The sequence below is a fragment of the Scomber japonicus genome, chromosome 14, assembly GCF_027409825.1.
Source record: "Scomber japonicus isolate fScoJap1 chromosome 14, fScoJap1.pri, whole genome shotgun sequence".
Taxonomy (NCBI): domain Eukaryota; kingdom Metazoa; phylum Chordata; class Actinopteri; order Scombriformes; family Scombridae; genus Scomber; species Scomber japonicus.
Genome location: NC_070591.1, coordinates 24768369 through 24785069, shown reverse-complemented (window position 1 = coordinate 24785069; position 16701 = coordinate 24768369). Strand labels below are relative to the sequence as shown.

The 16701-nt window shown below is 42.0% G+C and overlaps 1 protein-coding gene across 2 annotated transcripts in view; it reads right to left on the bottom strand.

Annotated features, from left to right (window-relative positions):
- The window catches only part of cdh23 (cadherin-related 23), a 158219-nt gene that overhangs the window by 124067 nt on the left and 17451 nt on the right, over window positions 1-16701 (bottom strand). For both annotated transcript variants that reach the window (XM_053333442.1, XM_053333440.1), the window contains 3 exons: window positions 2598-2740; window positions 2251-2298; window positions 1785-1877 (listed from right to left, as the gene is read on the bottom strand). In XM_053333442.1, the coding sequence (XP_053189417.1) occupies window positions 1785-1877; window positions 2251-2298; window positions 2598-2740 (284 nt within the window). The remainder of the gene's footprint in view (window positions 1-1784; window positions 1878-2250; window positions 2299-2597; window positions 2741-16701) is intronic.

Sequence of the window (16701 nt, the reverse complement as noted above, 5' to 3'; positions counted from 1 at the left end):
CCCTTTTACTACTCTGTCATTCATCTATCACCCTTCCAGATCTTTCTCTGTGTACTAAAAGTTCAGCAGGACTGTCTTGTAGTGCTGGCACTCTCACCCTCAGTTACTGTGGCATGTCCAGTGAGTGACAGCATGATGGAGTGATGTCGCAGTGTGTTTGCTTCGCCCGCCAGAGGTCAGTTGGGGTCACGGAGGTAATGAGGCCATAAAAATGCAGGGAACGAAAGTTGTGGGGAAACAAGATAAGGGGGAGAAAAAGGATAGAGGTAGGGGAAGTGGGAGATAATGAAAAAAAACTGAACACAGCTCCAAAAACTCCCAAAGGCTTTAAGTGGAAGAGGTGAGAGTCTTAGAAATCTCTTTGTACAGACTGGATTATGTGCTGCATTGTTATGCCAACACACAGTCATGAAAATATACTGTGTCTAATTTATCAAGCAAGGGACATTAACAAATAAATTCACTTGTGATTTGTGATCACTCCAACACATTACACCTGCATCAGCCTCACACTGTGCTCACATTCACACGTTTTGCATATTTTATTTTCTACTGTTATGTCTCATTTTCTCAGATCTCCAATGTAAAGAAATGCTGGTGAATAAGAGCCACTGTTGCTCTGGTGTTTTAAAGCAAGCTGATCTTTTACCACATGGCATTGCTTTAAATAAAAATGCTTAAAATCTGTAAGCACTAGGAGGGCAGGACTGACATAAGCACCAATTCACTGAGTGATGCAAGAGAACTAACACTATGTGAGCGAATGAGGGTCAAATACAGCTCTGTTTAATAGCTTTTCAGAGGCTAAACTGAAGCCTATTGTTTGCAGAGCTTGGAAAGTCTGTATGTGGACTATAAGTGAGTCCCACACAACTGAGCAGTGGCTACATTGGCCTGAGAGAACCTTCCCTGGTGGGTGGTCTAAACAGCCTCGTCTAAACAGTCCTCCTTTCTCACATTTATTTGCCTGACTTTATGGATTGGAGAGAGAAAAAGCCAGTGGCTTTGAAGATTTGGTGAAGACTCAGAAAAGGGGTATGTGCTCAATATAAACACAATAAGAAATGTGAATGTGCGTGTGCGTGCTTGTGTGTTCTGTGTGGATTTCAGCCCCTGTTTGAAGTCCTCCACTCCACTCTGGCAATTACTTCATATCAAGGATTAGATGAGGGAGAGGGCAAAGAGGAGAGAGAAAGATGGGGAGAAGTGAGAGCTGAGAAGGGAAGTAGCAGATTCAGAGAGAGGACACAGAAGCTAGAGAAACTGAGAGGAGAAAAGAGATTGAGGTCTCCACTGCAGTGAGTGTTTTTCTTCCCCATATGACGGATGCTGTGCACACTCTCTAAACATGAGCTAGAAGAGAACTCCTAAAATCGTTGCTAGATCACAGGTGAAGAAAAACACAGCCATTTCCAGGACAGCAGAAACAGAAAAGCTCTTTGAATAGTCAATGAACACAATAAATTGGATCTAGCCACCATGCAGTTACTCCCGTTAAAACTGTCATACCAATCAGCTGAATTTCATACACATCTTCTTATAGTATCATGTCTTAAATCCCAGTAGCCAACCTTTGTTCTCCAAAACATTCATGTGAGGAAAATGCTTATTTGTGAATTTCATATAAGAAATTATATTGCAATTCTTTTACATATTAAGACATGCTATTTAATTTAAATAATCTATTTTGAGCCTGTTTACATCACAACCTGTGATTTCTACATTGGTTATTTTACTGCTGCCTTTGAAGCTGAAAGTTATACTCAAGTTATACTCAGTCTTACCTCTGGGATGTGGACGGTGTAAGGCTGCCCGTGGAAGATTGGTGCATTATCGTTCACGTCTCCAATCTGGATGTTTACTGTGTCTTTGACCACCTGAGGGAGGAAACACCTTGGTTAATCTGTTCCAAAGCCACCTCCACACACCTGCACACTTACTCGACAGAGGATTGTGGTTACTGAAAATGTGTATTAGCACTAGCAGAGCAAAGATTCAGAGTGAAGGAAAACAGGAAAAATGTGTGATAGATTACCCATGGGGGAAAAGCAGGTATGTTTCAGTAACTAAACTGAGTTTAAGTGAGACAGGTGTCAGAATGATTTCATGTAAGAAAACAGAGAGAGATATGGGTGAGAATGAAAGCGTGAGACTGAAAGAGAGATGGCTTGAGAGACATGTGGTCAGACTATATATCCAGGTGTCAGCATGTGACAGGAAGTGTCATAACCATGATCACAGCGCTCTTACCTCTTGAATGTCACTCACGTAGAATTCGACCTGCATCTCTGACTTGGCCTGGTAAAGACAGAGACGCACGTCAGCACATACTTTGCATTGATGTGTAGTGCAAAAGAGCTTTGCAGAAAGGCATAACAAGACATAGAAATGCTGCTCTGAACTCGAAACCCTTTCTTCTTCATCCCTCCCCGCTGACAGGTATTGTACTTTTCAATATACTTTCATCATTCCCTAATTTACATTCCATCTCCTATTTTCAAAATTGTCCTGAGTGTCTTTTCTTATATATAGTGCATTTACTTTGGTAATGTGCAAGTGTGTGCACAGTTGTTGGTATGTGTGTTTGTTGATATTACCTCACGGTCGAGCTGTTGTCGAAGCCAGACCACGCCAGTGTCTTTATTCACTGAAAAATACTTCATTGCCTCCTCTCCTGAAACGCCATATATGAGGGGTTCCCCCTCAGGATCAATCGCCTTCAGCTGGGCCACTGATGAACCTGCCAGACAGAGTCAAAGGTCAGCGCATCTAACCAGTTTTTTTTTTATTGGTTAAGTGACCTTTTAATGGGTCATATAAACAGCAACACACATAAAAGGATATGACACCCATATGAAGAGCATTTCATTGCATTTGCACCACGAAGCATTTATACAGGCTAAAACAGCATTGTTATGATGTCTGAATATTACTGTTTTTGGCAATAGTTGATACTGGAGTTACTTTAATTTAGCTTCTCAGAATAGACTTGGAATTACCCACTAAATACTCACAAATAAGGAACAGCTTGACTCTAAGTAAAGACATTTTTTTCGCAGAGCATATTGATATTGACATTTAAGCCTTACTTTTGAACCATTTGAAGGCTAATTTAAAATGCACAGTTCATTTGCATATTTTTTCCTTGTGAGGTACTTTTCATTAATGTTATCTGTAGTATTAAATGCAAATAATGCAAATCAGCCAACTAAAAGATAGATACATCATAGCTAAACATAAAGGCTGAACTGTTCCAGTGAAAAGAATTAAAGTGATATGCAAACACAAAGCTGCATTTTCATGTTAAGGATAAAGATGGCACACGCACACGCATGCACACACACACACACACACACACACACACTAGCAAGTGTAAGGGGGTAGAGGAGTAAAGGGTTTTAATTGGAGCTGTAGTGGCTCACAGGCCTCATTCATTACAGACACCAGGGTTCAGACAGGCTGGCTAATCAAACCCAGAGGTGGAGATCCATCAGCTGAGACTAATCCACCATGTTGGACAGATGTGTCAAGGGGGGCAAGGCTGAGGTTAGTAGGGGCATAGAGGACAACATCAAGACCCTGTGACCCAGAGGGACAAGGCTCATTACTAGCCAGGGTAAAACTATCTGGGCAGGACATCATAATGGGCTGAAGGGGAGGGTATGCTGTCATAAGTAACACACAGTGTTTGATAGGAAACATGCATTACTTTCTCTTTCCAGTCATATTCATACACCGCATACACGTGGCTCAAGCATAGATGCATGTTTGAGGTCATTCCATTGACCTGCATTTGTCTCCAAACCCTGACCCTCGGACACAGAGTCAAAATGGGTCAGACATTCTTGTAGCTACTTTTACATCTTTTTAAGTATTTCCATAAAGAAAGAAACAATGATGAAAGATTAGGCGCTGTCCATGGTGCTGAACTCTCCTGTAGAGGTGAGCTCAAAAAGTTATAGTAGCTTACCGTTAAGTACCTTCACTTTCCCCATCACCAACACAATCCTGTTCATCATCTTTCTCTCTTGTCCAATTGATTTTCACTATAAACCCTAATCTCAGTAACAAGCCTTTCCCTACAGAAGTCCAAAATTGTACTTAACAAAACTTAATACAGTGTGATAATATATCTCACCTCACATCAAAAAGGTTCTGGGTTTAAATCTCAGCTCAGGTCTCTCTTGTGTGCAATGTCTGTGTGTTCTCTCCATTTTTTTGTGGGTTTACTCAAGCTGCTGCACTTTCCTCCCATTATCAAAAGGTCAGAGAACATGGAAAGTCTAGAGTTCATGGGTGAAAATGACACACACACACACACACACACACACACACACACACACACACACACACACACACACACACACACACACACACACACACACACACACACGCTGTTTGTTCGTATCTCTGTAATGCTGACCCTATGCAATACTTGTTGGAAGCATAGTTCAAGTATTCAAGAGAAGAAAAAAGGATGGCTGAGTATATACACAGGCAATGAACACACACACACACACACACACACACACACACACACACACACACACACACACACACACACACACATCCTCCCTCCCTCCCTCCCTCCCTGCAGGTACTCGGTCAGACAATAAAGGTGAAGCCAAACTAAATCAAGCCTGTCACTTGCACACCAAAACTGCTTAACACAACGACCAATTAGGCTTCACAATCACACACCCCTCTCGTTTTATTAATACACCCCATTTTCCTATGAAAGGGTGGCAAAAATGACTAATTAATATAACGATTTATGAACCCCTCTCATTGCGTCTAATGAGATTTATGCAAATTCAGTGGCTTTCAATATGAGTTATAATTTGGTCGAAGACGGTGCAAATTAAGCATTTTACCTCATAGTCATCAATAATAACAGATTTTTTTTTCTCCTTCTCCTTCCGGCCCTCTCAACTGAGGAGGAATCGTCTGCACCATGTGGGCAGACATACACTCGAATGAAGAATAACAAATGGTCATTTGAGACTAAGACTATGTATGGAAGCCACTGTCTTATGGAAGATTAACTCCTACTCTGAAAACAGAGATGTGAACCGGGAGCGACCCATTAACTATACTGGTTGGATTCTCTGCTCAGATTAAGAGTAAGTACACAGTGAGGGGTGCTCACATGTGCTAGACTGCTCGAATCTGTCCATGTCTGCTGGAGCAGAGTACAGCAGTACACTATCTGATAGAGATTTGGTACTGCACATCTTGTATGGATTTACTGGAATTCCTCTTAATTTTCTCAGATCTGATTATGCTGTTTTTCATAGGTGGGTTAAAAGGAAAAATGAATGTTGTTGAGCAAAGAAGAAAGTTAGATCTGGAGGATATACTTTGTCCTCAAAGATGGAAGTGTCTGAATAATGGAACAATTTATAAAGCTTTATTTAATAAAGCTCTGTGTTTATTTTAATGACACAGTGCAAACAATTTGATGAGGTGTGTCAAATCAGGGAAAATATTAGGGCTGAAAGTAACAATTATTTTTATTATCAATTAATCTCACTTTTATTTTTATCAATTAATCAATTCTTTATTTTGAAAATGCACGAACCATTGCAAACATTTTATTGCTACTTATACAGGCTGTTTCTGGATTAAATTAGTTAGGATTTAGTTTAAATTTACAATGAAATTAGGATTAAGTTTGGTTACAGTCCTCACCTTTTGGTTATTTGTAACTTATATTTAGATGCTTGACTGTCACTGTGTACAATGATGTATGTGCAGAGTTTGACACTAAAAGATTTAGTATTAGAAGTAAGATGTGGGCACAGAGCGGTATAAGGGTTAAGGTTTGGGATAGGACAACTGTAACAAACAGTACTGTGCACAAACCTTCCTCACAAGTATAGTAAGGCATTGTGTGTGTGTGTTTAGAGTATCCTTCTCGTGCTTATCTGTAACACGGTGGCACCGAGCCCTTTCCCCTGACAAATGATGCTATTTAGCAGCAAGTGATGCCAGTATTACTGTTATGAATGATACAGTGCACATTAACAGTGCCCCTCCCCTTCTCCTCCACTCCGCAACACTGCTCCCACGACAAGAGCGATGGGCTGGAAGAACCATCTCTCTAGCTCACCTTTCTCTCTCCTATTGTCCCCTGAACCTCTTTTTCTCTCTGTAAAACTCAAATATTGAGTCTCCACTTATGTTTCTGTGTTCAGACAGTAAGGTTAAACCAGAACGAAGCAGAGTAAATAGCAACAAACCAATGTAAGTGCATGAAGATTTCAGGGACCAAACCACACCGCTTGCTTACAGTACTTCATCTGACCTGGTAGATTTGGAGGTACGTGGTCCCTCCTCTGGGTTATTACAAAGCCTATAGTGTGAATGGGACACTGGAAAACATGCAGTTTGATACTACAGATGCTTCGGTACATATTGCATGTGGATTTGTCAACATGGTTTAACTTTAACAATTAACAGTGTATCTGAAAGAAATATTGGAAGCATTTAGGTGTTAAAGTGTTGGAGAGAGGGGAACGGGGGAGTCAGAAGAGTGAAACATACGCGCAATGAAAAAAAGGCATAACAGATGGAAAATACATTTAAAAAACAAGGAAAGTGAAAAACGCACGAGGTTGTTGAAGAAAGTAACAAATGCGCTCCATTACCATAAGCACTTCTCCCAAAGTTAGAGTAGGACTTCTGCATTAAGACAAAGCGTCGTTGCTTTACTGTGACAGGGCTGAAAAACGTACAGCCATAAAACACACAAAATGACAAAGCCTGGAGAGGCAGAAGACTATAAGTGATGAGGAGGAGGTGATGAAAGTAAGAGGACTTGCTACACAGCTGCACCCTCATGTTTTACTCAGCCCAGTCTTTGAGGAAAGGCAAAGGGGGCCAGTGGGGGCGCTAAATCAGCAGCTGGAGGACATCAATCCCTGCTGGATCAATAGGAGTCTGGCGAGTTAGAGGGGGATTCGGCCGGGGCCTGGCCTGGGGCCTTAGGTTTGAAAAAGAGAAGGGGCTATAGGCCAAAGCCCTGTTTATTATGTCTGTGACATCTCTAGACCTCTCGGTCATCTGAGCACTGATTCAGTGGGACAGGCAATGTCAGGACTGCAATTTCAGGCAGGTTGAGAATTATGGCTTTGAATTTTATGGTGCACAGAAGCTTAATGGGTATATGGGCAATGTTCAATATGTCGAGAGCCAAAGCAGTGGCCAGAAAAGAAAAGAAGCCACCTCAAGGCAAAGCGGAGAGATGACTGACTGGAGGACACAACAGAGGGAATTTTGATCTTTACCTGCTTCTTATAAATACTTGATGGATTGTCTTGAGGCAGGGCCAGTGAACCTCAGGGTTGAAGTCATGCAATCAGTAGGCTGATGAGTCAGTGAGATGCCACTCATGTTACCACACTGTCTATCCACTGACAAAGAGAGCCTTCAAACACATCAGCAACGTTGAGTTGAAGCCACGCTGCCTCACATCAATCACTCCCATCACAAATTCACGCAGGCAAATGCTGTCTTCGACTAACTGGCAGCATGAGCTCATTCAGAGCAGTGTCTGTATTTTGTTCCCGGCTCTTTAGTGCAGCATTTGTCACTTTATGGATTACCATGTGAAGAGAAATTGAACAGAGTACTCTGTGGAGAGAAGCAGTAATAGAAAGACTTACTTATCTGTCACATAGATGAGTTGTGATTATGAGATTGTGACTCTAAGATATAACGCTGTATACTTTTCACCATCTGATCCATCAGGCCTGGAAATGCAGGCAGAGAACAAAAGAGGAAACACGCAAAACAACTTCCTGCTAAGTGACTGTGTGCCATTATAAAAAAAATAGGTCTGCTTCTTGCACATCAAGTCTGTATGTGTGCATATGTTCGAATCGCCACACTGAAAGACCTATAGTCTTTTAATCACTAAATCTGTCACGGATAAACTAGGGGAGAACATGGGACACATATGCAGAAATAACATTATACCTGTGTTAAAATGAGAAAAAGAAAAGTAGCGTTTTCGTTAACTTCAGCACAAATGCAAATATAGGAGCACTGTATTCAACCTTAACTGATAAGTGGGTGTAAACTTTAACTCATACATAAAACAATAGAAGTACACTGAAGCACTGTACTTATTCCAGTGTAAGACCTCAGCTGTTTCAGTCAATCTGGCTCATATTAAGCACTTTGAGGGTAATTTACGAGTCAGATTCCATCGAGGGATTTAAATCACCATTTCAGACTCATCCTTTTAAGAGATCTCTTGGGGGGCATCTGCATTAACTAGCAACCTCCCCTCCAGTCAAACGCACAATAAATTAAACTTTCTTTTTTCTTTCATTGGAAATATAATGGGAATGAATTGAAATCAAGTAATCGTCGCTTTCTTTGCCATCATTGCCTTGTGCTGCGTTAATGTGTGGAGATCCAGGTTCCTTCTGGGAAGCCGGCACGACTTGGAAATGAACCAAGCAGATCTACCTGGAATGACAAAAGTGTGATGGCCAGAAATGATGCTCGGGCCTCCATTTCCATACAAAGAGAGGTGTACGTGTTCAGGGGGCATCTTTAATAGGAGAGAAGAGGATGCATGCAGATAGTTTATTTCCCTGTAGGATGAAGTCAGGCATAGAGAGTGACAGTAAAGGCTTTTCCCCAGGGGGGTCAATTAGACAGCTTGCAATAAAAAAAGATGGAAAGAAAGAAAAACGCAGACTGATTGTGTTTGCAAGTCTTTGTGCCATGAAAAAAAACATTCTCAAAGCAACAAAAGGGCTGCAAGATGAGTACAATTTGCTTATTAAATAATGGGTACAAATTATAACTGGAGTTTTTCAAAGGAATTTATATTTGTCTGCTAGAAAAAGCTAATTTATCATGCAGATATTCTTACATTTTAATAGCTGCTTTGAAACAAGACATTTACCATATTCTAACTCATTTTCCTCTCATTTACCCTTTCTCTATTCCTCACTTTCCTTTTTCTATGTGTGTATGTGTCTGTGTGTGTGCGCACATGTGCATGGGCATGAGTGTGTTTGTGACATCAATAACCGTGATGGGGAACAGAGCCGAAGACAAATAGTGCCTAGAGTCTGGCTTTAAGTGACTCCTGTGTTTCAACAACACACACCACGAGAGTCCTTGGGAGGTGGTGTATTAATCCAACAGATTTATGACTAAATCTGTCACGGATGAGAGGAGAATACCCTCTGCCTTTCCGTTAGCCATTCCTGAGAGACATGAACACCTTCGAAACCACACATCCTAAACGCGCGTGAGTGTGGCTTTTATGTTACCAGACTGTACGTACTGAGACAACATGTGTGTATTTATTGGGTGTAAAAGACATGAAGACACAGATACACAAAATTAGATTTATCGCATGTGTATATAACATTTCCCGAAGGTCATCTGATATGAATTGTAAGTTTAACTGTGAAAATCTTTTGTTCAGCTGCAGTCTTGTGAATGAGGGTGAATGTGTGAGTATAGTGTGTGTACTGTGCGGCTGCATGGCACTCTTTAATAGAAACTAGGCTATGGCTTATAGTAAGGCTTAAAACACTCAAATGGGAGGAGTCAAATGTTGAAAACAAATGGTTTCTGTACCTGTACATTAACCTTGTGAAAAAAGAAGGCGAAGATTGCAGTCAGTTTTGTTTTATTCTCCCATGCTGGCAGAAAGGAGGCATCAAGGGAATTTTAAGAAGCTGTACAATGATGAATGTCATCAGAAACCATACCATGAACATCCTAAGTAAAAGGTATAGCTAAAAGACAATGTTGAATAATTCAAATACAGTGAGACTGTTAGGCACTTATGCAAATATCACAGTATAAATTTTGGCTTGCATGAATTACATTGGTACATTTGGTTATTAGAATATATTTATTGTATATTTATATGCTGCTGCTGTCCACATATGAATCATACAACAGGAGTGATTCAGCTCAGTTTAAAGTGAACAGGAGAGTAAGAGGAATGTGATTGGATGTCCAGTCCAGGATTGGCTTTCTAACACACCCAAATGGTTGAAATGATGAAAACACTGAGTGACAAGGCTGTGACTAACCAATCACATTTCAAAAGTCAGAGGACAATGAAGGACATTAATGGGCCGTCATCCCACGCATTGGTGAGGAAAGGCAGACCTGTCACTGCAAATTCACACGTGGCTCTGTTCACTCTGCAATCACACAGGAAAGCTCTTTGCTCTTGCTATTTTCTATTCCATCCCATCGCAGTCTTGCTGTCCCCCACCCACTCCATCGCTCCTCCCGTGCATTTCTCTCTTTTGTTTTTGTCATCCTCTTGTCACACTCCCTCCTGCTTGCAGAGGCCAGACAGAGGGACACAGGCAGCGTTGATAGGAGTGGACAGGTGGCTATGTACTGCTGAGGGTTCTGGAGTGATGGCTGAGTCAAGTCAAGTCAAGTCAATTTTATTTTTTATAGCGCCAAATCATAACAGAAGTTATCTCAGGGCACTTTTCATTTAGAGCAGGTCTAGACTGGACTCTTTAGAGGTATCTCGTTGTCTCAAAACACGCAGGCATCCGCCCAAAACTGCACCACTCCTGCCAACATGTCCATCAACGCTGGCACTTTGTCACACCTGCCCAGTTCTATCTGTTTTGTCTCTATCTTTCTGTCTTGCTCTTTTCATTCAGTTTTGAGGCTCTCCTCAGTTTTTTAAATTCTGCTCTTATTCTGTTATTTGTCATTCTTTTTTTCTCTCCCCCTCTCTCCTCCTGCCCCTCTGCTGACCTCACCAGGGCTGACTATTACCTGAGAGTGAGCTAAATCATGGTCGGGTAATGGAACATGCCACCTTCATTGTGAGGCCACGCACACATAAACACAGTTCCACTGAAACAATAGCCTCTCTCTTTTGGCCTTCCCCCTTTTCTCTCCCGTTTACATGTTTATCATTTGGCCTGTGTGTTACTGAAATATAAGGCTGATGTTGTTTCTGTCAGCCCTGCAAAAGTGGAAGGGGATATTGGGGAATGGCAGGCCCTGGGGTCAAAAATGAGGCTGTGGCAACTCAAGAGTTGACCTCCAGTCCTGGCTGTCATTGGCGGGGACAGTGTGGAGTATTGCCTTAGAAAACAAGGGCTGCATTTCTTGGGAAACACAGCTATAATGAACATGTGAAGGTAGTGAGAATCAGCAGAGGGTTCCCCTGGACCAGGTATCTATAAAGAGCACAAGAGTATGGATTTCCCTGCAAGTCACAGGAGCAATTTACAATTCATCTTTTGTCTGTTCGTTAGCTTACTAATTTTATTTCATTCCTTTGAAGCAAAGAACTGTATTCCTTATATCAGATAACTTTAAGAGCGTCACGCATTTTGTCAGTTACGAGTAGAGTGATATAAAAAATAAATTTAAGAACTTGCAAATCCCTCAAAAGTCATGTGCTTTGAAAATTCATAAAATGTTAGCCACAGTACTCAACATCAAGAAGGCCGCATTTACAGTGCAATTTCATTTTCAGTGATAAAATAGCAGCGCCTAAGACAGAATATTTTTTCACCCTCTTTGAATACCAGACAGAACACACAGATTTAGTATAATATTATAGCTGGTGGGCCTTTTCTTTGCTCCTACATTTTAATACCTGTAAAACGAGGTGCTGACTACTCTGTACACTGAGACAGCAAAAGAGAAAAAAATTAATGATAGCTTTGCATTTGAAGATTCATAAAATATAAATACAAGAGAAGAAAAACTCAATAAAATATATTCAAGCAAAATCTAACGATTAAGTTTGTCTCCAAGGTCTTCATGTAGCTACTCAGCTACTAAATGGCAGCCACCATGGCTGAATGCTGAGAGGTAGAGATCCAAATGTTAGAAAAGGGTCGCCTTATGGTGGATATTTTGGCAATAATGGTAATAACATTAGCAATAGCTATTTTCTGTTTATGTGCCCAGAGAATGTGCATGTGCAATATCAGGATCCTGGCACAGGTGACTCGAATACAGACGGCATTAATGTCATCAGTTCCACCGGTGTTTTGGATCATTTGGGTTAAAGGCCCTACTCATCCACAGTGTACTCTCACAGGCGTTTTCACTTTTGTCTGATTAGAGGGTGTTGGGCCTTATTTATCTTTATCATTCTTGAGTTTGGAAATCTGATAATTATCCCCATAATTCACAGCATAGCCACGCCTAACTTAAATCAGAGCAGAGGTCTAATCAAACAGCTGTGTGAGTTTCTTGTTAAGACGTGTGTCTTCTCATGCTTATTGAGGTACGGCATGGATTTTTTAAAAGTAATATTAAAAACAATGCAAATATGATGGAATTTCAGTCCCCATTCACTGGCAGAATTAATCTTACCACATTAAATATTTCTCACTTAGCATTTTCTACAAACAATACCAATAGTGAAAAAGTCTCAAGAAAAAAATCTCACTTTGTGTTGTTCTTAAAACATTCTTGTGAGGTTGTGCTTAGGTTTGTTTTTTTGTTTTTTTAGGCAAGTGAAAAATAAAACACTGGCCACTTTTGACTGATTTGAATTGACAGAATGAACCCTGTTTGTTCCTACAGTACAGCCAATACTCAATTTACACATGTTGTAGCTTCACACCAGAAGAAGGAAAACATGTACTACACTAAATGTTTGGGTGGGGGTGGGGGTAACTGATAACTTAATAGTAGCATTCAGGCTTAATGGTAGCCACTGGAATATATTTATAATATTGTTTTCCTCCACAGTCCATGTGGTGTAGCAATTGTAGAATTGTTCTGTGCTGCATGCCACACTAGCATGTCTGACCCTGGTCTGGTCCACCTCAGCTCAGTATAGCCGACTGACTGGCCAGGCCAGGCCAAGGCCAGCTGGACTTTATCTGTATGGTTGGAGTCTACAGTGCATCAATATCTGCCTTCTCTCTCTCTTGCTTCCATCTGCTGTAAAGCCCCTCTCACCCTCATCTTCCCCTCTGCCAATATCTATTCCCTTCTCTCCATGTGTATCAATTCCACTTTTACATGCACACTTTCTGCCAGCTCTTCATTCCTTCAACCTAACTCCTTGTGTACATTCATCTCGCTCTTTTTCCCCCCCTCCTACCTTCCCTTTGCCCCTTCCTCCCACCTTTTCTCCACTCCTCCTTTCATCACTTGCTCCTTCTCCCTCTTGATATTCCTTATCCTATCTCTGTCCTTTTCTTTTACATTCTCATTACTTGTCTTTTTCTTATGTTATCAGAGGTGACCCACTATTTCCCATGAGACAGACAGGTGATGGCAGGGAGAGAGAGCAAAGACAAGGAGACCCATAGAGGGAAGTAAAGAGAGAGAGAGAGAGAGAGAGAGAGAGAGAGAGAGAGAGAGAGAGAGAGAGAGAGAGAGAGAGAGAGAGAGAGAGAGAGAGAGAGAGAGAGAGACAGAGAGAGAGAGAGAGAAATGAAGAGGGGCAGTGAAGATAGGGTAGTCACTGTCCAAAAAAACTCTGTTGAAAATGTGCTGAAGCTAACCAGCAGAAGACTGCAATGCAGACATGCCAGAGTCAATAATGTGTGTGTGTGTGTGTGTGTGTGTGTGTGTGTGTGTGTGTGTGGGTGTGGGTGTGTGTGGGTGTGTGTGGGTGTGTGTGTGTGTGTGTGTGTATCCAGATTGTTTGCTACGTTGCTGCCTAAATCTGATGTCCGGCTGCCACCATTACAGCTTTTTTCATCCCGTAACACGCCACACTTGTTTTATGGATTATAAATGAACTCATTATCTGTAGCGCTCATTAGCTTCAGGTCCTAATTAGCCAAAATTAATATTGTTTCCTGACAAAGACATTGGCACTGGCAAATTGGCAATTGACCTCCTTGGTCAATCTGGAGAGAGGGACAGAGTGACAGGGGAAGCATAAAAAACAGGGAAGGTGAGTAGGAGAGCTGAGCAATTACAGATGCTCTGCTTGATCAGTTTTGGACTCATTTTTTACCTTCCACCCTCCCTCTCTCTCTCTCTCTCTCTTGCTCCCTCCTTGTGTCCTACACAAACTCTCTCTCCTCCCTCCAAAGAAGCAGCTCCTCAAGCAGACAAGCTGCACCGCCCATGACAGGTTTGGGTTAGAAATGAGCAGTACAAGTAACTAGGTATTTTGTATGGTAAGTGTGTAGTGTGCATGTAGGCGTAAATGCAGGAAACAGGGGAGGATGAGCAGTTAGGAGGGGGGTGGGGGGCACATTATCCTGCACGCACAATGGCAGAGAGCAGAAATGACTGGGATATGTTAGCAACTGGAACTTCTCACTGGAGGCAAACTACTGCATGGACATACAAATAGGAGAGAGAAAGAGACAAAGAAGAAGAATGTGAGCTGAGCTGACAAGGCCTGTTTCTTTAAAAAAAATCTTTGATTCTAGAGAAGCCTGTTAAATGTCAAACACCTTCTCTGCTGTGAGATAAGAGAATTCAATTATACTGCATTCACTCCAGCTCACGATCCTACTAGTGTGCAAAACCACATGCGTAAATACATATGAATGCAAAAACAACACATGCATGCCTCCTCAGACTATATCTGCTGTCAACATGCACAGATTTAGAAGAGTGAAGCATCCTTATGTATCAAAAAGACAGCAAGTGCAAACGACAGACTGACAACACATGGATCTGCACTGAAAAGGCCACAGTTACATCACCTTGCACTAATGGTGACATACCAAGAGCATAATGAGAGCGTATCCTGGGTGAGAGAGCGCAAATAAGTGAGTGGGATCATTCTCAACTAGAGGACAAAGAGAAGGAGACGCCACTAAACAAAAGCAAGCAGATTTGAGCCACAGACTGGTCTATAAATGGGGAGCATAGAGTGCAGGCACCCCACTTGTCAATTAATCCTATCTGGCACCAGCATGCTGGCCTTTATGAGAACAAATGTCAGCTTTCAAGACTAGGACGAGATAACCTTTCTTCATAGAATGCACACTAGCCTCAGACGACCAACACTGATATTATACAGCAGACACCTGATATAAGCTGATCTAGCATGTCGTCTGAACAATGATTCAATTTTGCAGTTGTGGAAATGATCGGGTTTGTAACTAAAACATAGTAATATTTAGAGGTGCCTTTCTGTTACTGCCACAAGTTAGATGATTTTGAAATTGGGTTGAAACAGGCATAAGTTTAACAGGATATTATTAAGATTATTGTGCCAGAGGGAGCAATGCACCATGTCACGAGATCTCATGGGGAAGTAGATGTCCCAACACCAAAATGTCATCTGAGTTGCCCACGTTCCAGGCTACCAAATACTATTGCTGACACCTTTTCCCTTTTCTCAATTCAGAAATTTAAAACCCCGGCGCAAGACTCAGATTCCCACCTGACACTGGTCCTTCTGCATCCTCATCTGAACACTCCGCTTCTCTTGGTCACTGCATCACATGAAGCCATCACAAATAGTCTTGCTCCTAAAACCCTCATCACACTACTCAGGGTGGAGCAGCTCTAAGCTTTTCGTTTCTCACACAGCCTCACTTATGCCCATTCAGTTCTCAAAATGAGAACATCCACCATCCAGGTGTTCATCAATGGGATTAACTCCCTCATCAAACCGCTTTCTGGAGCTCCAGCCTCTTCCATTACTCACCCCCGTGCCAATATGCTAATCAGGGGCCTATGAAAAGCACCTAGACCTAGACTTGAAAATGCCTCCCCCTGACAGCAATTCTCCTCATCTGTTGCATCCAAACCCTTCGCAGGATATCTTTCATTGAACCATCTGTCAAATCAATGTCTCCTAGCATTATTTGGTTTTTGCAATGCTCAGAGTGCATTGATACACTACCACCTATGACTTGTAAAAGCACACAGGCCTCTCGTATATTTCCATCCACTACCCAGACACCCTCATATTTAATTTCACACAAAGCAAGACTGACCAGCTCCACTTAAATTCATATCTGAGTCCTTTTGAACCCATCCGAAGCATTCAGACAAGGAATCTCAGACCGCGCCATCAATATTCTCAACCATCTCATGCTTACCACAGCTACATCCACAGCCAACCCAACAGCATCCAAAAAGCTGACTCTCACCTCGTCATTTGAAGCTAACCTTGGGTGATTATGAAGCCGAAGCTCATCGAGAAGTGCCCCCACCTTGAGACTCACTCCCTGGGTTCCTCCATGTTCCAGACACCCATTCATCCCCTTGCACTCTACCCCCTTCATTACTCCTCTAAACCCTCAATCATCCCACCATACACAGCCAAATTAACTATTTCATGTATACCATAAAAATGGCGAGGTCTTGTTAGTGAACTGCTGCATGCGTATACATCTTTAAAGTGGCACAGAGAAACAGAAACGAACAATAAATACAGCCACACAAACACACATGTAAGCAGCACACACACACACACACACACACACACACACACACACACACACACACACACACACACACATCCCCCCTCCTCACTCCTGCTGCTTCCTTGCAATGGAGCAGAGAGAGGTGGTCGCTGATGTGAAACATCAATTTCCAGGTTAGCTGCTCTGCGTGGCTCAGGCAGGTATCAGCTGTGACCCACCTGGGCCAGATAAGCAGCTGCAAGAAGCTGATCTGCCACCCAGCAATGCACCTCTCACTACTGGAGAATGGGGTAACGCTCGCACATGCACACACACACACACACACACATACATGCACATAAGTAAACAAATAGCAAACCTGAGA